General features: G+C 50.6%; 1 protein-coding gene across 2 annotated transcripts in view; it reads left to right on the top strand.

The window, feature by feature from the left end:
• The first annotated feature begins 3,373 nt into the window (after positions 1-3,373).
• TRIM25 (tripartite motif containing 25) overlaps positions 3,374-23,376 on the top strand; it is a 33,590-nt gene continuing 13,587 nt past the window's right edge. The window contains exons 1-9 of one of the 2 annotated variants that reach the window (XM_027034185.2): positions 3,374-3,394; positions 5,159-5,832; positions 9,899-9,994; positions 12,718-12,951; positions 16,002-16,173; positions 17,956-18,021; positions 21,394-21,420; positions 21,764-21,845; positions 21,925-22,025. In XM_027034185.2, coding sequence (XP_026889986.2) covers positions 5,230-5,832; positions 9,899-9,994; positions 12,718-12,951; positions 16,002-16,173; positions 17,956-18,021; positions 21,394-21,420; positions 21,764-21,845; positions 21,925-22,025 — 1,381 coding nt within the window. In that variant the 5' untranslated portion in view covers positions 3,374-3,394; positions 5,159-5,229. Of the gene's footprint in view, positions 3,395-5,158; positions 5,833-9,898; positions 9,995-12,717; positions 12,952-16,001; positions 16,174-17,955; positions 18,022-21,393; positions 21,421-21,763; positions 21,846-21,924; positions 22,026-23,376 lie in introns of those variants that run through there. The other variant, XM_015088385.3, reaches the window with a different exon arrangement.

A 23,376-nucleotide genomic window follows, 5' to 3' on the forward strand; every position in this document is an offset into this window, starting at 1 on the left:
ATACTGTACCACATCCAGTAAATTTCAGTTTTCTTTATAAAACATAATCTACACATAGCCACGTAAAATGTGGCTGTATTTCTTCTTACTTGAAATCAGATAATTGTCTGATGTGGGAAGTCTAAACTATACAGTTTATTCCAGGAGTGAGAGACAAGAGGGGAGATGAGAAAAGGTTCTGGGCAAAAGTAGCTGCCAGGGACTAAGTCTTTGCCTCACTTTGCCTGGGCTGGTGGTCCCATTCTAGATGAGGAAATAGGTACTCAGATGCCAGCTATGAATACTATAGGATTAGCCTATGGATTTGAAGAAGCAATGCATCTAATTTCTCCCAACATAATATTCAGTAACTTGCCAAAGATCACCCATCTAGAGGAGAGAGAGTCTAATTTCAGAGCAGTATTTTTTCCCAAGATGTTTTGGTGGCTATCCCTAAAGCTGCTGTGTCTGGCCTGACAGTAAACAGTGGGGCACCTGCCGCACGTTTCCCCCACTGCCACCTGTATCGTTGGGACTGGGAACGTTCTGGCTAATGACTTTCCTGCCCTCACGACTCAGTTTTCTCTATCTTCAGGCTGTCTGCTCACCATTAAGTTCTTTTTTTTTTTTTAATTGAATGTCTATATTAATTTTGAAAAACGTTTCAAAGTTTATTTTTGAGACAGAGTGAGAGAGAGAGAGAGAGCACAAGTGAGGGAGGGGCAGGGAGAGAGGTAGAGCGAGAATCCCAAGCAGGCTCTGCACTGTCAGCACAGAGCCCGACTCAGGGCTCGATCCCACAAACTGTGGGATCATGACCTGAGCTGAAAGCCTGAAGCTTAACCGACTCTGTCACCCACGTGCCCCTAGACAAAAACTTTCAGTTATTTTAAATATGTTCAAAAAACATTAGGAAAACATGTCTAAGGAGATAAAGTGTGAGAATGGTGTCTCTCTCAATGGAGAAAATCAGTAAGGAGGGAGGAAAAAAATTTTTGTTTTAAAGAACCAAATGGAAATTCTGGAGTTGAAAAGTACAAAAACTGAAATGAAAGATTCACTATGGAGTTCAATAGCAGATTTGAGCAGGCAGAAGAAAGAATTTGTGCATCTGGATATATAGATCAATTGAGATAGATGATCCAGTCTGTGAAGCAGAAAGGGAAAAGAGCAAAGGAAAATGAACAGAGCCTCAGAGACCTGTAGGACATCAACAAGCAGACCAACACACACATGATGGGAGTTCCCTAAGGAGAGGGGAGAGGAGGAGGGCAGAAAGAATATCTGAAGAAATAGCAAAGGAATAAACAAGTACACCAGAAGATAGCATAAAGGAAGGCAGTTATGGAGAAATAGAAGAACCAAGATGATAGAAGACCTTAAAATAAACAGCAAATGGCAGACGTAAATCTTATCAGTAATTTAATGGAAATGAATAAAATGCTCCAATTAAAAGGCGAAGGTTGGTTGGATGCATAAACAAAATGATGCTGTCTACAAAGGCCATGCTTTAAAGACACAAATAGGTTGAAAGGACAAAGATGGAGAAAGAGGTACCACGCAGACAGTAACCCGTAAGACAGACCACATTCAGGAAATAAAACAAGTCTCAATAAATTTTAAAACACTGAAAGGGGCGCCTAGGGGGCTCAGTCGGTTAAGCGTCGGACTTTGGATCAGGTCATGATCTTGCAGTTTGTGAGTTCGAGCCCAGCGTCAGGCTCTGTGCTGACAGCTCAGAGCCGGGAGCCTGCTTCGGATTCTGTGTCTCTCTTTCTCTCTACCCCTTGTCTGCTTATACACACACACTCTCTCTCTCTCAAAAATAAACATTAAAAGAACCCCACTGATATAATACAAAGCATATTCTCCAACCACAATGGGATGAATTTAGCACGATAGTGATGTAGGCAGGCCTGGTCTGAGGACCCACAGTGGGTCCTCAACGGACCAGCCAGGAGGGTCCTTGGCTTCAGGCCGGATAGAAATGAAAGGTGAACCAGGAGTGATGAAGTTTTGGGGTGATGGTGGCGTGGTCCGGAGCCGACGGCCAAGAAAGAATTCTTGAAGATGTCTTGCAAAAAAGGTGATTTTATTAAAACATGTGGACAGGACCTTTGGGTGGGAGCTGTACTGGGGTCGTAATGGGTAACTTATTATATACATTCAGGTTGGGAGTGGGTTAGGGATAGATTAAGTCTCTAAGGTATTTTTCCAGGACCTTGAGGGGCTAGCTGTGTTAGGAAAACACTAATTATTACCATTTAGTAAAACCTCAGTCATGAGACCCTTCAGATGCATATCAGGGGGCCACAGCTTGGAGTATGATCTTGGGAGAGTTGAGATAAAGGCAGTTTCCAAAGGAATTTTTATGTTAAAGTAGACTTACAGGATCCTTGAGGCTGGGATAATGTTAAGGTTCTCTTTTGCCCTAGCAAAGTGTCATCATTGAGGCAGCTGAGCTCCTAGAGGGAGGTCACTCTGCTGGTTTCAAGGACTTGTCAATGGGCTGTGGGCACTAAGGGAATTTAATCTTTCATTTGCCTTAGTTTCCCACATCACCATGGTAAGCATTTAAACCCCCTTCCTTTGTTCTTGGGTGGCCAGGAGTGTCGAAGGAATACCGCACATATTCCACCCGGGGAAGGGGTGCTGTTAGCCTGTACTTTGTCCCCAGTTTGCCCCATGCTCCTACGTCAAGGAGGAAGTGAACTGTGTTTACTGAGTAGTGTGACAGAGTATAGCAGACAGTGTCTAGGAGACTTGGAAAAGGAAAAGTGAGTCTCCCTGTTGCTTGGGGTTAGGGGCTTATACTGGAAAGGGGTTCAGGGTACATATCGCTTCGGGAATCCAGGGGAGGGTCCCCTCAAAGGGAGTGTCAGGCGAACGCTAGGTGTTACTCCACAAATCACTGAAGGGCAGGGGTACTGATGCCAGTGTCCACCCAGGTTTCTTCGAAGCTAATGTCCTGGAACATGTCTGAGAGCTGGTTCTTCTTAGATGGTGTCATGTGTCTTGGGGGCCTGGGGCGAGACTCAGAGAATGATTAACTTCCTCGCTTCCCCCTTGGAGTGGGAACGTGGTAGCTTCTCTGGTTTACCCAGACGCAAGGTGGGATATGGAGCATGCGTAAATGGAGCCTTTCTAAAATGGAGTCCCTTCCGCTTCCCTGTCTCAGGAGGTCGTAGTAAATATCTAGTGAGTGGAATTTGGTAAACATAAACTATGTTCCACCTAGTCGTCTTCACTGTCTAACCAGCCCTTCGAAACTTCTTGGCCTGGAAAGAAAATTCTACAGACATTCTGGCTGAGTCACCAGGCCACCTCACCCACAAGAGCTAAGTCATGGGGGATTTCATAGAATTTATTTCCTGGAAACGGCTCCATCCCTCCCCTTGGGAGGCAACATTTTCTGGTAGGAAATGTTTGGTTTCTAGAATGAGATAGGCTGCATGACAGTATCTGTCGTCTTAAGGAAGCTATTTAGTTTCTCCAAGCCTTAGTTTTCTCATCTGTAACAGGAGATAATAATACCTTCCTTAAAGATTTAGTGGGAGGATTAAATGAGATACTATGTGCAAATCTGATTTCCTGACCCCTCCCTGCCTTCTGCCTTCCTCCTCCCCATGCAAACAACAATGCAATAGGAGAGAGAATAAATGGGGTTAAGAGTCTCGGAGGAATAGAAATAGGAAAACCAGGAATTAGAATTTTAAGCAAAGCAATCCTGAGCTAGAATCCCAGTCCTGTTTTGTATTAAATATGTGACCCTATTCTGGCCCCAACTTGGGCGGAGAAATTATTAAAAAAAAAAAAAAAAAAAAAAAAGGAGGGTAGGAACGCCTGTCTGGCTCAGTCCCTGGAGCCTGCTCTCTTGATCTCAGAGTCCTGAGTTTGAGCCTCATGTTGGGCGGAGAGATTACTTAAAAATAAAATAAATAAAAAGTGACCCTCGGGGCTCCTGGGTGGCTCAGTCGGTTAAGCGTCGGACTTCGGCTCAGGTCATGATCTCACGGTCCGTGGGTTCGAGCCCCACGTCGGGCTCTGTGCTGACAGCTCAGAGCCTGGAGCCTGTTTCAGATTCTGTGTCTCCTTCTCTCTCTGCCCCTCCCCCGTTCATGCTCTGTTTCTCTCTCTCTCAAAAATAAATAAAACATTAAAAAAAATAAAAAAAAAAGTGACCCTCACCTATAAAATGGATGTAATAAGATCTGTCTTCTGGTGTTTACGAGGATTAAAGGACATACCATATGTGACTTGTCTCGCAGAGTAGATGCCCCATAAATAGTAGCTTTTACTTTTAGCGGTAGTTTAAGACATTTACCTTTTCCTTATTTTTGCTGCTTGCCCCGTCGCCAGTGCAAACTCCAACTAACTCCTCCCAAGGCACTGCCTTGCTTTTTTGCCCCCCCCCCCGCCCCCCCCCGTCCCCTCTCTTGAATATTTCTCCTCTCTCCTCCTGTACACCCGCTTTTCCTGCACCCAGGCCAGGGGCCGGGAACAGAGCCGAATAAAAGGAAATAAATCTAAATACACAATCTGGTGAAAAACGTTTGTTTCAAAATTGTGTGTGTCTGTGTATGACAGAGAGAGAGAGAGAGGAAACCTTTGTTACAACTGGGATGTCTGCAAATCCCACTAAAGTAGAACTGGAAATTAAAAAAAAAAAAAAGCATATTCTACAGGTGGTATGGAAAGAAATCGCCAGCTTTAAGTCTGAGTGTGTGCCCACGGGCTCTGGCCTTCAGGGGCTCTGGGTCCCTGAGTCAGGGCCCGACCGGGCCGGGGAGGGGGAGGGAGGAAGGGTTTAAAAGCGGGCGGGGAGGCGCGGCTTCATGGTTGGCGGCGCGGACCGGACGTCTCGGGTCTGGGTGAGTTCCCCTCAGAAAGGCACTAGCGGCGGGCGCGCCGGGGCAGCAGCGCGACCCGGGCCGGGGTTCTCACCTGACGCGCAGGTTTCCTCCTCGGCGGGCCGTGGGGGGGAACCTGAGACCCCGAGTCCGGCGCCCGCGCGCACCCGAGGGAGCCTCTGGAGCTCCGCGCGCGGCGGACTTCCACCGCGCGCCGCGACCCCCGGCGCCCCCGCCCCGGAGCGCGGCCCGCCCCGCCCCTGCCCCCACGTGACTTCCCGAAAGGCCCCCGGGGCCCGCCCCTCCCGCCGCTCACTTTCGTTTCCTAGGCTGTGTGGGGCGGCCGCGCGGCGTTCGCGCCCGAAGTGCCAGCGCGTCTCGTCCGGTCCCCAGGAGCGCCATGGCGGAGCTGGTCCCCCTGGCCGAGGAGCTGTCGTGCTCCATCTGCCTGGAGCACTTCAAGGTGCCCGTCACCACCCCGTGCGGCCACAACTTCTGCAGCTCGTGCCTGGACGAGACGTGGGCTGTCCAGGAGCCGCCGTACCTGTGCCCGCAGTGCCGCGCCAGCTATCAGGAGCGGCCGCTGCTCCACAAGAACACGGTGCTGTGCGCGGTGGTGGAGCAGTTCCTGCAGGCCGAGGTGGCCCGGGTGGCGCCGTCGCCCCCCGACGGCTGCACGCCGCCCGCCCGCGCCGCGGAGCCCAGTCCGCCCTGCCAGGTGGCCTGCGACCACTGCCTGAAGGCGCCCGCCGTCAAGACGTGCCTGGTGTGCATGGCCTCCTTCTGCCAGGAACACCTGCAGCCGCACCTCGACAGCCCCGCCTTTCGGGACCACCAGCTGCAGCCGCCCGTCAAGGACCTGATGCGCCGCAAGTGTCCCCAGCACAACAGGCTGCGGGACTTCTTCTGCCCCCAGCATGATGAGTGCATCTGCCACATCTGCCTGGTGGAGCACAAGGCCTGCTCGCCTGAGACCCTGAGCCAGGCCAGCGCAGACCTGCAGGTAAGGGGTGTTGGGGGAGGGAGCCACTGTGGGCATAGTGGCCCACCACGGATCACCTGGGGTAGGGGGATGGGCCTTGCTGGGCCTGGGAACCGGGGCCGGGCGTCCCCAGCGTCGTAATAGAAAGGGGCCCGAGAGAACACACAGCCCTCCTCTGTCATCCTTGGCCCACCCTCTTCCCCCCACCCTCTGTCTTAAATAGGGGAATGCTGAAGACAGGTGGTTGCTTGCCTTAAGCCTAGTATTTGTCTGATGGTGTTTAGCAGAGGGTTTCCAACGTCAAATATGAGCCCTGGAGGTTACCTCTGTTTCCGCATTTAAATCCTGGCAGCTGGAATTGAATATAATTAGTTCCATTTTACAGTTGAGGAAATGGAGGTCCAGAGAAGTTAATTTAGCCTGAGCTGTTGGGACCCCAACGGGTTTGACTCTACGGTTTGCCGTTTCTCCCCATGACCACCCTTATATCTGAGTGCATGGAGCATGCGACATTCTTGCAGGCTTGAGGTCATGTGTGCAAAAACTTTTGGTGAGCCAGAGAGTGACCAGGGAGGATCGTATTGAGCAGGATGGTGGGCAGAGTCCCAAATATCTCTGGATACTACCCAGAGGGACAGCCAAACTCTTGCACCATAGTGACCTCCACCTTGGCTGTGCAACTTTGAGCACAGCCTTTGGTCCCTGGGGCCTGAGTCTTCATCAGTAAAGCAAGGAGGCGGGACCAGGTGGTTTCGTAGGGGGCCTTCCAGATCCGTGTTGATTTTAGTGGTTTGGGGGAAATCATAACTTCCCCTTGTGGACTCCAGGCAGAGGCTGAAAGGTGTAATTGAACCACCTTTTTTTATATCAGCCTGAGCCCTGAGGCATGGCCTGATTGCCTTTCATTTTCACAGTCAAGGACTGTCCTGTTGTCGAAGGAGATAAGAGACCCGGGGGAGGTTTGCGGTGGCACCGGGACCAGGCTCCGAGCCCTGCTCCTGGGAAGCCATGGCCCTTCCCGGGCCTGGTCTGCTTCTCTGTCTGAGCTGGGTCCCTTAGGACTTCTTCCCTGAGTCTGGGAGGCCAGACCTCAAAGCACGGCCAGGGGTTGGCCTCTGAGGCACAGCTATGTCGGGCCTCGCCGCCTGGGTCTCCAGCTGCCACACTAAAGAACCTGCCTCGCCTTTCGAGCCAGGAGCCCTGCTCTGCTCCGTATCAGCTGTGGTTCAGGGCAAGTCGCTGCAGTTCTCCCAGCCCCGCTGCCTCATCTGTAAAATGGGGCTAAGAGCATTTCTTCTCGACCTGCAAGGGTGGTCAGGAGGCCCTGGGGAGATGAGCTGTGTGGGAAGTGCTTTGTGGGCAGGTCCTGGTGTCAGGCAGGTGGCTGGCTGACCCAGGCTCTGACCGGGGCTGGGTGTTGATACCTGAGCTTGAATTCTGCCTCTTCTTCCTAGCCGGGTGAGCGCTGCCTAAGCCCTGCCGGTGTAGTTTCTGGGAAGAGAGCTTGCTGGGGGTGGTGTCAGGCGACCAAGATCTTCGTGGCCCTGGGGTGCCCGGGCCTGTCCCTGAGCACTTGGGCAGCCGGCTTCTGCCAAAATGCTCGTCTAGAAGTTCTTATCCAGGGAGGCAGAAGGCAAGTAGGGGCAGGAGGGTTCCTCTCAGCCTGGCCCGGAGCTATAGCTATCTCTCTCAGCCTCTGGGGCCCGGAGCTGGAGTCTGCACCCAGTGTACCTGTGTGCCATACTCGCTTGGCTTTGTAATCCTGGCAGCCGGCCTTGCCTTGCTGCTTCTTCCATCAGCCTCCACGTCTAGCCCTGCCACCGCTCACTGCTGGGACAGAGCCAGCCCCATCTGGGCAGTGCCCCAGCTGTGGGAGGCTGGTTCGTCCTGACCACTGGTGTGGGGCAGACCCGGGACTCTGCTGCCTCCCACGTCCTCATGGCGGACCCAAGTCCCTGATCTGTGAACAGGTCCTCAGAACTTCAAAAAGTTCTCTACCCTGGATGAGGGGAATGTTGCACCTCTCAAAGTCCTCGGGCCACTTTCCTGCGTCTGGAGCCAGGGAGGCCCCTCTCTGCCATCAGGGGACTGTCATATGTGTTTGATTACCGACGGATAAAGTTTTCCCGGACACAGAGGTCTGGGGTGCACTAAGAGTGGCTGTTGGAGGTGGAACAGTGTTGGGCTGTTGGCAGCCCCCCAGGTGTTCTGAGTTCTCTTGCCATTCTGACCCCTGTGAGGCCGGATCTGCCATGGCCTGGCCTCCTGCCTTTGGCCCACAGTTTATCTTGGCTACTGTGAGAGGCCAGGTCAGAGGGCACTGTCACAGAGGTTGAATTGGAAACACCATCCGTAACTTGGGCTTTCGGGGTCAAGTTAGTGTGGCCTTGGTCTCCGCTTCTAGCGCCTTATGTGACTTGTCACTGTGTTGTTCAAATCCAGATTCAAGGTCAGGTTCGGAACTGAATATCTCTAGTGGTGTGGGAGGGCTGGAGGATGTTGAGCTAGCTCGTTAGGGGAAGTAAATGTTTTTTGTCTAGACATTTCTAACGTACTCAGTGCTTTGATTGTAACACCAGGATCTTGGAACACCAGTTCACAGAGATGTGACCTAGGGCGAGCCACTTCATGACTCTGCTTCAGTGTCCTTATTTATGTGGTTTTTTTTTTAAATGTTTATTCTTGAAAGAGAGAGAGGGAGGGGGAGAGAGAGAGATAGAGAGAGAGAGAGAGAGAGGGAGAGAGAGGGAGGGGGAGGGGCAGAGAGAGAGAGGGAGACACAGAATCCAAAGCAGGCTCCAGGCTCTGAGCTGTCCGCACAGACCCTGATGCGGTGCTTGAACTCACAAACTGCGAGATCATGACCTGAGCCAAAGGCAGTCACTTAACCGACTGAGCCACCCAGGCGCCCCTCAGTGTCCTTATTTATAAAGGGTGGGTCGCTCCCACTTTACAGTGTTGTTTTTAGCTTTAAGTTAATACCTGAAAAGCACTAGAACAATGCCTGGCTTGCAGTGAATATATAAGAAACAGTAGCTACTCTTACGGTGGTGGTGATTTTCCTTGCCATTTCTACACCATAACGTTTCACCTGAGCAGGGAGGCAGGACACTCCAATATCGATTCTGAAAATTGATAGAAATACTAAGAGACCTAAGATGATACTATTTTCCTTCATGCATAATTGACCTTGGTTCCTGGAGGTGGTTAAGGACTTTGTAATTCTGAGTCACCTTAGTTCAGTTTCAGGGGTTGACCTGGTGGTGGACTGGCCTCCTGCTTGTTGATCCTCATTCTTAGGGTGTTAGCCCGCGGAGGTCCCTGCCTGTGGGGCATACCAAATGAGCCTTGGACTCTGACTCTTGTTCCTGCTTCCCTGAGGTTGACCGTGGCTCTTCCAGCTGTGTTCTGGAATTGGCAGATGACTCTGGGAGAACAACTCCAGAAACCAGGCTTTTCTCTCTGGGTTTTCCTTTTCCCAGATCTTGGCTGTGTCATTCTTCCCTGCTTAGTTAGCTCTCCCTTGTCATTAAGCAGATTTTTCTTCCCAGTAATTTGTCTGCTTTTCTGGTTGTTTGCAGTGGGAGGGCTGGCTTGAATGACTGAAGCAACTGTCCCAGCCCCAGCTGTTCTGGCTATGGTGTGAACTTGGCCCCCTTGCTGGGCTTCTTGCCTCAGTTTCATTGTCTGTAAAATGGGTGTGCCAACGAAGCAGCTCTTAGTAACGCAACCTGACATTTAGTTTGGCTGTACTAGGATCCAGGCACTATGCTAAATCCTTACATTGTTTCAGTTAATCCTCCTACTAGCCCTGCGGGGTGGGAACATTTGTATCTATTTCAAGGCCAAGGACCTAGGTGAGAGACTCTTGGACAGCTGGGAATGGGTCGGTCTAAGTCCTGTGCTCCTAACTTCTTTCTTGTACTGTCCCTCTAAAAGTTGGAAGGGAGGCAATAAATAAGAGAATGCTTCAAACAGCTACAGGCAGGCCAGACCTGGGCCAGTAGAAATGCCTGTGGGACCGTTCTGGTGTTGGCTGGTGGGGGCTGGGCTGAGGTGATTTCTCACCTGCTTGTTTTCTCCGCAGACCAAGCTGAAGCATAAACTGACCATCATATGCGATCAGATCAATGGTGCATCGAGGGCACTGGAGGACGTGAGAGCCAGGCAGCAGGACATACGGGTGAGTGACAGGGCTGTCCACTGCCAGCCCTGGCCCCAGACCCTCCCTCAGCCTCCAGGCAGGACAAGCTCAGCTCTGATCTCCACAGGGCTACACACATGGTGTCACACATGGCGTTGGAATTAGACATCACCCATGCAGGACATCCAAAAAGCCATGTCCCCAGGGGAGATCCTTCATAGACCCAGACTGAATACTGTCTACAAGCCCTGACCTTGGTGTGAGGAGGACGGGGTCAATCACTAAAAATTAGGGTTAAAAAGTAGTAACATAGACGCGCCTGGCTGACTCAGTCAGTAGAGCATGGGACTCTCGATCTCGGGATTGTGAGTTCGAGCCCCGTGCTGGCGTAGAGCTGACTTAAAAAAAAAGTCATGAAGGAGCACCTAGGTGGTTCAGTCGGTTAAGCGTCCAACTTCGCCTCAGGTCGTGATCTCGCAGTTGGGGAGTTGGAGCCCCACTTTGGGCTCTGTGCTGACAACTCAGAGCCTGGAGCCTGCTTTGGATTCTTTCTCTCTCCCTTTCTCAACCCCTACCCTGTTTGCACTCTGTCTCTCTTTGTCAGTAAAAAATGAATAAATATTAAAAAAAAATCATGAAGAAAAAAGTATTAATATAAAAAGTGATTATGTGTTCTTTCTTTCTTTCTTTTTTTTTTTTTTTTAATGTTTATTTATTTTGAGACAGAGCACGCACAAGCACGAGCTGGGGAAGGGCAGAGAGAGAGGGAAAGAGAGAGAGAGTCCCAGGCAGGCTCTGTGCTTCGGACCTCGATCCCACAACCGCCAGATCATGACCTGAATGGAAATCAGGAGTTGGAAGCCCCAAGTGGTCATGGTTTAAATGGGAAAAAAAACAGGAAGCAAAAGTGTATACTCACTAGAGTTACATCTTTTTATAAAAATAAAATGTATCAGTTCTAGGGCTGTCATAACAAATTACCACAACCTCTGCTCACAAGGAGAAATGTATTCTCATAAAGTTCTGGAGGTCAGAATCCTGAAATCAAAGACAGGGCCACACTTCCTCATTCTAGAGAAGAATCCTTCTTTGCCTCTTCCAGCTTCTGGTGGCTCAGGTGTTCCTAGGCTTGTGGCTGTGTTACTTCAGCCCCCACCTCTTGTCTTCTCATGGCCTCCTCCTCCCTCTGTGTCTTTTCTTCTATCTCTAATAAGGACACTTGTCATTGGATTTAGGGCCCACCTGGGTAATCCAGGATAATGTCATCTCAAGATTCCTACCTTAATTACACCTGCAGAAACTTTTGCTGAGTAACGTCAGCTTCGCAGGTTCTGGACAGATCTCTTGGGGGCCACCATTCAACCCATTACGGGAAGTATGGGAGAAAAGACTGGAAGGAAGTATAGGAAGAGAATAGTAGTACCAGTATTGGAGTGGTAGAATTAGAGATTTTTTTTGTCTAGTTATCACAAATCTTGTAAGTTTTTAGTATTATATATAAAAAGAATACATATATATAGAATGTATGTATTTTATATATTTATATATATTTATATTTTATATACGTAGAATATATTTATTTTATATGTATGTAATATATATATAAGAATACGTGTATATAGAAGAATACATATATATAGAAGAATACACGTGTGTAGAAGAATACATATGTATATATACACATACACATATATGTACACATACACATACATACATACATACATATATATATATGGAAAGTTTTTAAGTAATCTCTATACCCAGTGAGGGCCTTGAACTCATGACCTTGAGGTCAAGAGTTGCATGCTCTTCTGACCCAGTCAGCCAGGCACCCCCAGAGTCTTTTCTTATTACTCTAGTACTGCATGGGGGGTTTTCCTCATTTCTTTGGTTGAAGCTGGGTCACCATCAGATCTCTGTTCTAGCCGGGAGTAAAAGGGACAGGGAAGAAGAGTGTCACACATACCACTTTTGCTCACACTGCACTGGGAGTAGCTTAGTCACATGGCCAACTCTAGCTGCAGGGAATCCTCGGAAATGTAGTCTGGCAGGGCAGCCACGTGCCCTCAGAAACTCCAGGGGTGTTCTCTTACTGAAAGGAAGCCATTCTGTCTGTTTCTAAGCTTTATATGAAGAGCATCATGCTGGACGTCTTCTTCTACAGGTGGTTTTTCCCTCATTTGTCCATGCATTGCCCCAGCTCATTAGTTTTCATTACTATCCAATATTCTGTCCTGTGAATAATTTGTAGATTTGTATCAAGCCTTTTACTTATTTTTAATTTTTTTAACTTTCAAATTTATTTTAGAGAGAGAGGGAAAGAGAGAGAGAGAGAGAGAATCTTAAGCAGGCTGCACACTTACTGCAGAGTCCGATGTGGGGCTCAATCCCACGAACTGTGAGATCATGACCTGAGCCGAAATCAAGAGTCGGACGCTCAACCGACTGAGCCACCCAGGCACCCCTCGAGTCTCTTATTGTTAGACATTTGGTTCTTTCCGGGGTTTTGCCAATTCAAACAATGCTGCTTGTGAGCGTTCTTGTGTCTGTTTCTGGGGCGGGTATCTGAGTATATTCCTTGATTTGGTCTGAGCACCTTCAGATTTACTAGATGTTGCCAAATTCCCACCCAAAGCAGTTGTGCCCGTCTGTACTCCCATGAAGTACAGGGAAGAGTCTCCAGTGCTCCACACTTCACCACTGCTCCGTACACAGGCTTAGCTTTTTTGTCTGATGGACGCCCCTGTGTCTTACCCCGCTAGGAGACTGCCCGCAGGAAGACGGAGCAGCTCAGACAAGAATATGTGGAAATCAAGATACTCATTGATGCCGCAGAGACCATCTGCACACGAAAGATAAAGGAGGAGCAGAAGAGGGTCAGTACCAAGTTCGACAACATTTACCAGATCCTCCTCAAGAACAAGAGTGAGATCCAGACTCTGAAGGAGGAGATTGAACTTGCCCTGACCAAGGAGGACGAGTTCGAGTTTCTGGAGGTAGGTCTTGATGAACACTCTTTCTGCCTGCCGTTACAATGTTGATTATAGGTGCAGTGGGGCCCTCGAGGTGGGGCTGTAAGAGGTCATTTGAAGCATCCCCCAGACACGCTGTATCTACTTTCTATGCCGTGTGACAACTTACCACAAACTCTGGCTGGGGAGAGCATGTGTGTTATCTCACTCTCCATGGCTTAGGAGCTGGGACGGGCTGAGCTCGGCTTGGCTGCTGAGCTTGGGGTCAAATTCACTTCCCGTGGTGCAGGCCTGAGGTCCCCGCTTTCTTGCCGGCTGGTGGCTGAGGTCTGCTCTCCGTTCCCACAGGCTGCTGCCTTTCCTTGCCACGTACATGGCCCTCTCTCCACTTGGCAGTTACCTCTTCAAAGCCAGCAGAGAATTTCTCCCTCCAGGAAGGTCTGTTCCCTTTTTTTCCTGCTTAGATTATTAATCTTTTCTTTTTTTCCTTTTTTAGAAAGAATATTCTTCTTCTTTTTTTTTTTAAGTTTATTTATTTATTTTGAGAAGAGAGAGAGCACTAGTGGGGGAGGGACAAAGAGAGTCCTAAGCCCTGTGTTGTCAGTGCAGAGACTGACGTGGGGCTCGGTCTTACGAACTGAAATCATGACCTGAGCTGAAATCAAGAGCCGGATGCTTAACCGACTGAGCCACCTAGGCGCCCCTCTTTGTTTTTGTGTTTTTTTTTTAATATTCCAGTGTAACACATACAATTTTACATTAGTTTTAGGTGTACAATATAGTGCTTTAACAATTCTTTTTTTTTCCTTAAGTGATTCAGCAATTCTATACGTTACTCAGTGTTCATCGTGATGAGTGTGCTTTTTTCCAAAATTATTTATTTCTTCTTCTTCTTTTTTTATTTTGGAGAGAGTGCAGACAGGGGAGAGGGGCAGAAAGAGAGAGAGAGAGAGAGAGAGAATTCTAAGCAGACTTCCACACTCAGTCGTGGGGCTTGATCCCATGACCTTGGGATCATGACCTGAGTGGAAATCAAGAGTCAGACACTCAACTGGCTGAGCCATCCAGGTGCCCCATGATGTGTGTGCTCTTAATCCCCTTCACCTATTTCACCACTCACCTCTTGGTAACCGTCAGTTCTGTACAGTTAAGAGTCTGTTTCCTGGCTTTGTCTCTCTCTCTCTCTTTTCTCTTTGCTTGTTTGTTTTGTTTCTTAAATTGCCACAAATGAGTGAAATCATATGGTAGTTGTCTTTCTCGGACTTAATTTCAGTTAGCATAATGCTCTCTAGCTCCATTCATGCTATTGCAAATGACAAGATTTCATTCTTTCTTACAAGCTCGGTCCCTTTTAGTGGCTCCTACCTGGTTAAGTCAGGCCCACCCGGGATACTCACCTTTCTGATGAACTCAGAACCAACAGATTTGGGATCTTCATTACATCCGCAATATTCCTTCAGTTTTTCCATCTAAGGTAACCTGATTCCAGGAGTGACGTCCTACCATAGTCACTGTCCTGCCTATACTCAGAGGGAGGGGATTATATAGGGTGTGTACCCCTGGATCAGATGGGCATTTTGGGGGCCATGTTAGAATGTTGCCTACGCCCCTTCCCCCCTCCCCCCTCCCCATGGACCCTGGAAGTGTCTTTCTAAAGCACAGACCCCCCCTGCCCTATCTGACCTCATGTCCCTTAGCACCCCTGTCTTTGGCATCACACTCCTCTCTTGCCCCGTGCTGTAGCCACAGCAGAGCATCACCATTGCCCAGACAGACCCGGCATTGGATGGGAATGCCGTGGCTGTCCTTTTCCCAAGGCCGCTCCAGACTCCCCCACCCCCGTCTTCCTTGGATCCTGCTCTTCTGCCCTTCCTGGTGATCGAGTGGGTCGGTCTGCCTCTGCTGTAGCACTCGGTGGTGGCGTGGTTTTAGATGTGCTTGTCGATGTGTCTGCTGTCCGCCCCTTTGGGCCAGCCCTTCCCTTCTTAACTGCCCCCTTCTCCTGGCCTGCAGCGTGCAGCGGGTGTCCCGGTGAGCCCCATCGATGGGGTGACGACACCTCAGAGGCCCAGGTTCCTTGTTCAGGTCCTGGGGAGAGTAGAGGAGTGGCTGGGAGTCTTCTCTTCCCCCTGCACGGACTTCTTTCCAGGCCTAGGCTCAGTGCCATCGAGTTTCATCTCTGTGGTCCTTCTTGTGTATTAGAGTAGCTGCCTAGAGCTCTCGGAGAAGGATTCTAAGTCCCTGTCTGGGGACCTCTTGATGTTGTGTGACCCGATTTTAGCTCAAGTCTGGGGACTTTTGTAAGATCCTCCCTTTTCCCTGGATGTGCCCTGGCCGAACCCTCTGCCCGCTGAGGCAGCCCTGTCCAGTTTTAGAATGGGTGTTTGGAGCTGGTCTTTTGAGGGTTGGAGATGGTCCTGAGTCTCCTGTACTTTTCCAGCCACAGCTGGAGGAGTGGAAGAGCATTATTCACGGGGGTCAGGAGATTTATGTCCCAGCTTTGTCCCTGCCACCAATTGGCAGTGTTCCTAGCAGGACACTTTTTCTCTTTCTGTCTCCCCCCATTCCTTTCTTCCTCTCTCTCTCTCTGTCTCTCTTTCTTTTCCTCCTTTCCTTCCACGTTATTTATTTATTTCCAGTTTATGTATTTTGAGAGAGAGCATGCAAGCGGGGGTGGGGGGCAGAGAGAGAAGGGGACAGAGGATCTGAAGCAGGCTCTGTGCTGACAGCAGAGAGCTTGACGCGGGCTTGAACTCATGAACTGTGAGATCATGACTTGAAACCAGCAAGAGTTAGATGCTTAACTGACTGAGCCACCCAGGGGCCCCCACGTTGGTTATTTCTTGACTTCAGTTTCCTCCTTGGTAGGTGAGTGGCCTCTGAGGGCCCTGATCCACAGCGCTGTGACCAAAAGTGGCACATTAGCCCCCAGCAACCTCTGGCCTGTAATTTGAGAAGGCTGATTGGACTGAGCGCCCGTGGACACGGGGAATCTCCTCCTGGAGTTCATGAGGGCTGAGCTCAGACCCTGGCTTCCCCGCAGCTGCCTGAACTAATACCCTGGCTTGTTTCAGAAAGCGATCAAACTGCAGGGAATCTCGACAAAGCCGGTCTACGTCCCCAAGATGGAGCTGAATCAGGAGCTGATAAAGGGTGTCTGCCAGGGCACCTCAGACCTCAAAAACGAGCTGAAGCGGTATATCAGGCTGCCCCAGGACAAGAAGCCCGAGGGACCCACTGGCTTAGGTAACTATTAGCAGCCCCCATGCTCCCCTTCTGGGACCCCTGAAATGGAATCAGCATTTTGGAATCGGGGAGAGGGTCTTGACCCAGAGCACTGGGGCTTCAGTTTTGGGATCCTGAAACATCCGCCCTCCATCTGGGAAGTAGTGGGGAAACATCCTGACATTGTAGCCATCCTTCCTGAAACATTTCTGGGGGCCTTGATGTCAATGATGGGACTTTTGGACAGGCTCTTTTTGCATGTGATCTTGAGGCTGGCTCAGGTGGCTCTTTCTTTTCTTTTCTTTTTTTTTTTTAAGTTTATTTATTTTGAGGGAGAGAGCACAAGCGGGGGAGGAACAGAGGGAGAGAGAATCCCAAGCAGGTTCTGCACTGTCAGCGCAGAGCCCGATGTGGGGCTTGACCTCACAAACCAGGAGATCATGACCTGAGCCGAAATCAACAGTTGGGTGCTTAACGAACTGAGCCACCCAGGCGGCCCTCAGATGGCTTTTGAATGGACCCTGGGTTATCAGTGTGTTTGGTAGAAGAATGGCTGGTTTTAGGGTCAGAGAAACCTGGAATTCCCCCCGGCACCCCCTTTTTTTCCTCATGCTGCCATATCCAGTCCATCACCAGGTTTTACTTCTTAAATATCTCCTGACTCAGTCCAGTGGTTCCCCTGCCAGCTATCACCTGTGGCAGCTTTCTAAATAGTCCTGCATCCACTCCTGCTACAGCCAGAGAGAGCTTTTTAAGATGCAGATCTGATTTCTCCCTCTCACCCTGTTTAGAAAATATCCCTTGCTTGTAGGTTTCAGACCACGCTCTTGACCCTGGCCCTACAAGCCCCTGCCTGGTCAGGTCCTGTCTATTTCTCCAGCCCTGAAGTGTCCCCTCCTCCCATTCATCTCACTGCATTCAGTTGCTTGCATATGCTAAGCTTCCTGCCACAGGGCCTTTGTACGTGCTCTTCTCACTGCTTATAAGACTCAGACTCCACCATCTTCACCAGTTAACTCCTGTCACCCTTCAGAGAGCAGTTGAAACAATATGTTTCTCAGCAGACCTCCCTATCGCCACTCTCACTGTTCAGACTAGGTCCCAGGATCCTTGTCATCCCTTGGGAACCTTTGCACATCTGTCATTTTATTCTTCCCCCACTAGATTGCCATTTCTGTGAGGGCAGGGGCTGGGTCTGTTTTTCATCCAGCATTCTCTCCCCAGTGCTTAGCACAGAGTCTGGCACATAGTAGATTTTACTGTGTAACCCAGGGTGGGGGGAGCTTGAATTCCAGCTTGTCGAGCCACGTGTCCTTGCAGAGGAGCCTCTGGGACAGGTGTGGTGCACTCCGTAGCGGGTAAAGCTGTTGATGCATTCGACGCGCATATTTGTTTTCCTGCTACAGCAGTGATCGCTGGTCTGGGGGACGAGGGGTGGTGGAAAAACTGGAGGGAGAGGAACCAGCACTGCACACCAGGCGTCTTGGCCACCCCACCACAAGCAAGGTGCTCATCCCCAGCTACACCGGGAGAAATGGAAGCGTAGAGAGGGTTCAGAGGTCACGAAGCTGGGCGCTGGCAGAGAAAAGACTTGATCCCGGCTACGTTTTAAGCCAGAGAAAAGAGGGACACACCAAACTCGTCTTTCTGTCCCCTTGTTTCTAGCTCCTGTAAATGACTGGATGGGAAAAGTCCATGGAAGTTGCCTTTGTAAAACACTTTCTCTGCCGGCCCGTGGCAAAGCTGGTTCCTAGGGTTGCTTTGGAAGAGCTGCATAAACTAATCCCTTCTTCTTTGGCCCAGGGAACCTTGGAGAGCATGGCCCAGCGTCCACGCACAAACCCGCACACTTTGTGAAGAAGGTCCTGAGTAAGTAACCCTGCTGCTGTCCCTGTGGCTGTGGCCTGGCCGTGGCTGGCCGGAGCTCTGGCCGACACACTCACAGGTGTTGCCGCTCCTTCTGGGTGGGCTCAGCCCGTCCCAGGTTGCCGGGGGCCCGAGTGTATCTGGAGACCGGCATGGCTATGGCCACAGCGAGTGGAAGTTGGAGGGGCTGTCGCAGGAGCTCCCCTGGGGTGCTTAGCAGGACTGGCCCATCGGCACTGGCTGTGCGGGCTGCCTGGGCCTGCAAGGTTACCAAAGGTGGCTTGTCTTGAGGAATACTTAGCGATACCCAAGTTTTGGCACTCGGGCAGAGCCCCCGGGAGGGGCCTGGCCATGGTCCTGGAGGAGCAGAGGCCAACCCTCGCCGGTAGTTCAGCGCTGTTCTGTCTTGAGTTGTCATGTGCTTGTACCGTCATAGCACTTCCTAACCTTTTGTCATTATTGCCCTTCTCTTACCCGCCCTGCTCCCAGCCATTGAAGACATTTTTTTCCTAATGGCCCACACTGGTGAAATTTTAATACCACACATATGTGGTATGCCTGTTTAACTTTTTTTCTTTTTTTTTTAATATTTATTCATTTTTGAGAAACAGAGACAGAGCATGAGCTAGGGAGGGCAGAGAGAGAGAGGGAGACACAGAATCCAAAGCAGGCTCCAGGCTCCAAGCTGTCAGCACAGAGCCTGACACGGGGCTCGAACCCACCAACCGTGAGATCATGACCTGAGCTGAAGTTGGATGCTTAACTGACTGGGCCACCCAGGTGCCCCGCAGTATGCCTGTTTATATGTTACGCTTTAAAAATTTTTTTTTAAATGTATTTATTCATTTTTGAGAGAGAGAGAGAGCATGAGAGGGAGAGGGGCAGAGAGAGAGAGACACACACACACAGAATGTGAAGCAGGCTCCAAGCTCCAAGCTGTCAGCACAGAGCCTGTGACACGGGGCTTGAACCCACCAACCGTGAGATTATGACCTGAGCTGAAGTCAGATGCTTAACCGACTGAGCCACCCAGGTGCCCCTATATATTATGCTTTTTTTAAAAAATATGTGTATTTATTTTGAAAGGGAGTGAGTGGAGAAACAGGCAGAGGGGAAGAGAAAGAATCCCAAGCAAGCTCTTTGCTGTCCGCACAGAGCCTGATGAGGGGCTCAATCTCACAAACCACAAGATCATGACCTGAGCCAAAATCAAGAGTCATTTAACTGACTGAGCCATCCAGGTGCCCCTATATATTATGCTTTTATACGTATAAAGAGTAAGACTTCTTTCACCCTCTTCCACCAAGAATGAATTTTTGCCCCCTTTGGGGCCATATCAGCCACACATTGAGAAGGCACATGCTGTTGAGGTGGGGGCTGGGGAGAAGAAAGGTCCTCAGTTTCCTCATCTGTCCAACTTGGACCATAATGATACCGACCTCACGGGATTCTTATTAGTGAACCTCAGGGTCACTTGAGACTTTGGTTGTGAAACTCTTATTTTATTTTTATTTTAGAGAGAGGGAGTTGGGGAGAGGGACAGAGGGAGAGAGAGAGAGAGAATGAGAATCTCAAGCAGGCTCTATGCTCAGCCCAGAGCCTGATGCGGGGCATGATCCCTCCCTCGACCCTGGGATCATGACCTGAGCCGAAATCAAGAGTTGGTCACTCAACGGACTGAACAGCCCAGGCGCCCTGTGAAGCTCTTTTAAAGGCCATAAATATGCTACTGAACTGTGGCTGTTACTGCTTCCCTGAAAAGTGAGTGTGAACGGAGGAGTGCTGCCCCTGGGGGATGAGGGAGCTCTTGGTCTGTGTTGTTTGCTTTTAGAGTTTAGTTTGTCTTTGGCATTTCCAAATGGAGTGGAGCCAGGGGCCAGGGTGCCTGCTGTGGAGGGAGCAGGGAGCCCTCAGCTCACCGGGAAAATGTAGAAGGGCACCTGGTGTGACTGGGGAAGGGAAAGATAGGGGGACAAATGCTGTGCACCTATGTCCTTCTCAGGTCACGCTCCCCCAGAAGCTTCCTCGCCCCTGCCCCAGATCACAAGCACCGCTCTTAGCAGGAGTGAGCTGTGGTGCCGGCCGGGGGCTGAGATGGGGAAGTTGGCAGGGAAGGAGTGGATCGGTCACAGTGTAGATCACACTCTGAACCGCTGTGATGACTGGGGAGGGGGTCTGTGCCGTGCCCTAGGCCGGTGGCACAGCCTGGGGTCCTCCCAAGATGCTGGTCCAGTGGGAGTGGGCAGGTGAGGAAGAGATGGGGGCAGAGTGAAGACAACACCTGGAAAAAGGACTCAGAAGTGGGAGGAAGGAGAGCTATGGGGTCATGTGGGGCTGAGTGGGGGCTGGTGTGGGGGGAGGGAGAGGATAATAGGAGAGAGGGGGGCTTATCTGGAGCGTAAAGCACCCTGCAAGAGGGCAGGGATAAGATCCAAAACACCCCTTGTCATTCCAGTGGCGAGGAAAGTGGTGGAGGGAACCCGAAATCTTCTAGCTCAAGTAGACTTGAGTATGCATCGCAGTCATCCAGGGGCTTGTGAAACACAGATTGCTGGGCCCCACCCCCAGGCTTTCAGATTCAGCGGGTGTTTGGATGAGATCTAAGAGTTTGCATTTCCTACAGATTCTCCGGTGATGCTGCTGCTTCTGGGGACCACGCTCTGAGAGTCATTGCTTTAGCTAAACTTAGTCTTCACAGGTGCACACTCCAAGATAGTTTTTAAAGACTGTTGTGATAGGGGAGCCCGGGTGGCTCAGTGTGACTCTTGATTTCAGCTCAGGTTATGATCTCACGGTTGGTGGGTTCGAGCCCCGCATCAGACTCTATGCTGATACCGTGGAACCTGCTTCGGATTCTCTGTCTCCTCTCTCTGCTCCTCCCCTACTCATGCACATGCATTCTCTCTGTCTCTGTCTGTCTCTCTCTCAAATATAAATAAACATTAAAAAAAATAAAGAGTATTGTGATACTCTGCAAGCCATTTCTTTGCTGGTTCCCTTTATTTTTTGGTATGTTTTCTCTTGCATTTTTCCTGTTATAGAGATGTAATTTACCTACAGTGAAATGTACAGATCTTACATGTGCAGTTAGATTAATTTTGACAAATGCGTATGTGTGTTACCATTACTCAGATCGAGTTAAAAAACTTCCATTACCCCAGAAAATTCCTTCATGCTGCTTATGATCAGTTCCAATCCCCCAAACCACTGTGGCAGGTTTCTGTCCCCATAGATTCATTTGCTTGTTTCCAGCTAAAACGTCCTAGCTTTATTTGCATGGGTCACGTTCAGGCGAATGATTGTTATTACGGTATTTTGAAAGTGTCACTGTGCAGTGCTTGAACGTAGCTTAATTCTAAAAATTTTCTTTTTCAGAAGAAGAAAAGAAACACAAGAAACCTCGTAAGTTACGCATTTGTACATCTTTCTGTTTCTTGAGGTTGCCCAGGTGTGGAATTAAATGCAGGGAAGGCTGCCCCCTCTCTCATTAGGTTCTGCGATGGGGCCCGAGTTCTGGGATTCTGTCCTCTAGTGGCAGGCGGGCCTGAGGTTGGAGGTGAGGACAAGTGTACGTGAGTGAGACAGATAATGAGTGTAGCCCTGTCTGGACGTACCTGTATCCTCCTGGCTGTCCAGGTGTGTGTTTGTGGAAGTAGCTCTTGGAAATCAGTTTCCTCAGGGAGGACTGGCCATCTGGTCACTCTGTGTCAGGTGTCCAATTCATGTTTCCCCTCTTCCTCCCCAGCCACTGCCTCTGCCTCACCCGTCAATATGCCCACCTTTGGAGCCCCAGAACAGTTACCGGGTTTAAAGCAAGCAGGCCTGGAGACTGAATTATTGCGGGCAAGGGGCAGTGGGGTGTCCACCCTGAGTTGGCTCTGAAAACGGCTCTCTGTGTCCTCATCCAGCTGTAGCCAAAGCCTCCGCTGTGCAGCCGAACCCGGTGTCCCTCACGACCAAGGTGCTGGATACCTTCTTAGCCAAGTCCAGGCCCGAGCTCCTAGAGTGTGAGTAGCATTGGCCCTGACGAGCGGTCCCGCTGGCCCTCGGGCTCTCCTGTGTAGGTCTCTGCACAGGCCTTTGCCCTCGCCGCTGTTGGGAGGTCCCGCTTGGCTCCCCCTACCCCGGTTAGCAACTCGCCCGTCCTCCGTCAGCACCTGCCCTTCTTCACCTCCCTTCCTAGCCAGCACAGACCTTGCAGAGGTGCCTTGAACCCCCAGCCCTCGTGAGCCCGGCTCGTCCCTTTCTTTGGGCTGGCACCTGCTGCCCACGGCTGTGCCTCAGTCCTCCTCTAGGTTTCCCGCCGGCTCCTCTGCCATTCTAGAGCCTTCCCACTTGTCACAGCCTCAGTCTTCTGCATGCCCTTCCCACCCTGCTTCACAGAGAAGAGGGGCCCCTCATGCTCTTGTTATTGCCATTTCTCTTGCATCTACACCTGCTCCCTCCTGCCCTCCCTGGCCCCTCCCCAAGGCCAGCCAGGCCCCTGCTCTGTCTGGACTCATGCTCTTGCTCTGGCACTCACCTCTTCGTCCTCACCTGCTCTCCTGGGGCCTGCCCCTCCGCAGCGTGTTTAAATCTCCCTCATCACAAAAGCAAAGCAAAACAAACAAATGAAAACAAAAACAGCGGCCAGTACAGCCAGCTTTTCTTGGCTCCTGCACTGTGTCCACCTCCCTTTCACCTGAATACTGGTTAAAAATACAAATTCCTGGGCCCCAGGCCAGTGCTGCAAGATCAGACGGCAGGGGACCAGCCTGGAAAGCTGTTGTGAAACTCATTTCCTTGGTGATCTTTTTGAGGAAAGATGGAAAAATGAAGCTGCAATGCCGTCCCCCAGTGCTGGTCCTCAGCTGTGGCTGCGTGTCAGATGCCCCGGGGAGCTTGACACAATCTCCCTGCATGTCTCTGTGTTTCTGAAAGTTTCCGGGCCGGCGGGGAGGGTTGTGGGGGGCCAGAACCAAGAGTCTCATTCTCTCAGGGCAGTCTGGCCTCTGTCTCCACGCTCAGCTCTGGCTGAGGGTAGCGGCAGCCCCCGTGCAGCTAAATGTCAAGGACACCTTTCAGCCTTCAGTTGACTGGACCTCTCAACTGTATCCCTCCTTCCAGGAATGCTCTCTCCCTAAGGCTGCTGAGTCCCTGGGCTCCCCTGGGCTCCACCTGCCCCTCTGGTCACTGGTCACTCATTAAGCTCCTTTGCAAGCTTGCCCTCCCTTGTCCGACTGGAAGTGATTGGAGTTTCTGCCTCACGGCCAGGTCTAGGCTCCTCCCACCATCGCTCCCTCGGTTTCCCTTTTGTACCCGCAGCCTCACACAGCAGCACCTTCCATGTGTACCCACTTCCGTGCAGCGGCCAAGATC

Source organism: Acinonyx jubatus, chromosome E1 (assembly GCF_027475565.1).
Source record: "Acinonyx jubatus isolate Ajub_Pintada_27869175 chromosome E1, VMU_Ajub_asm_v1.0, whole genome shotgun sequence".
In the NCBI taxonomy this organism is placed as follows: domain Eukaryota; kingdom Metazoa; phylum Chordata; class Mammalia; order Carnivora; family Felidae; genus Acinonyx; species Acinonyx jubatus.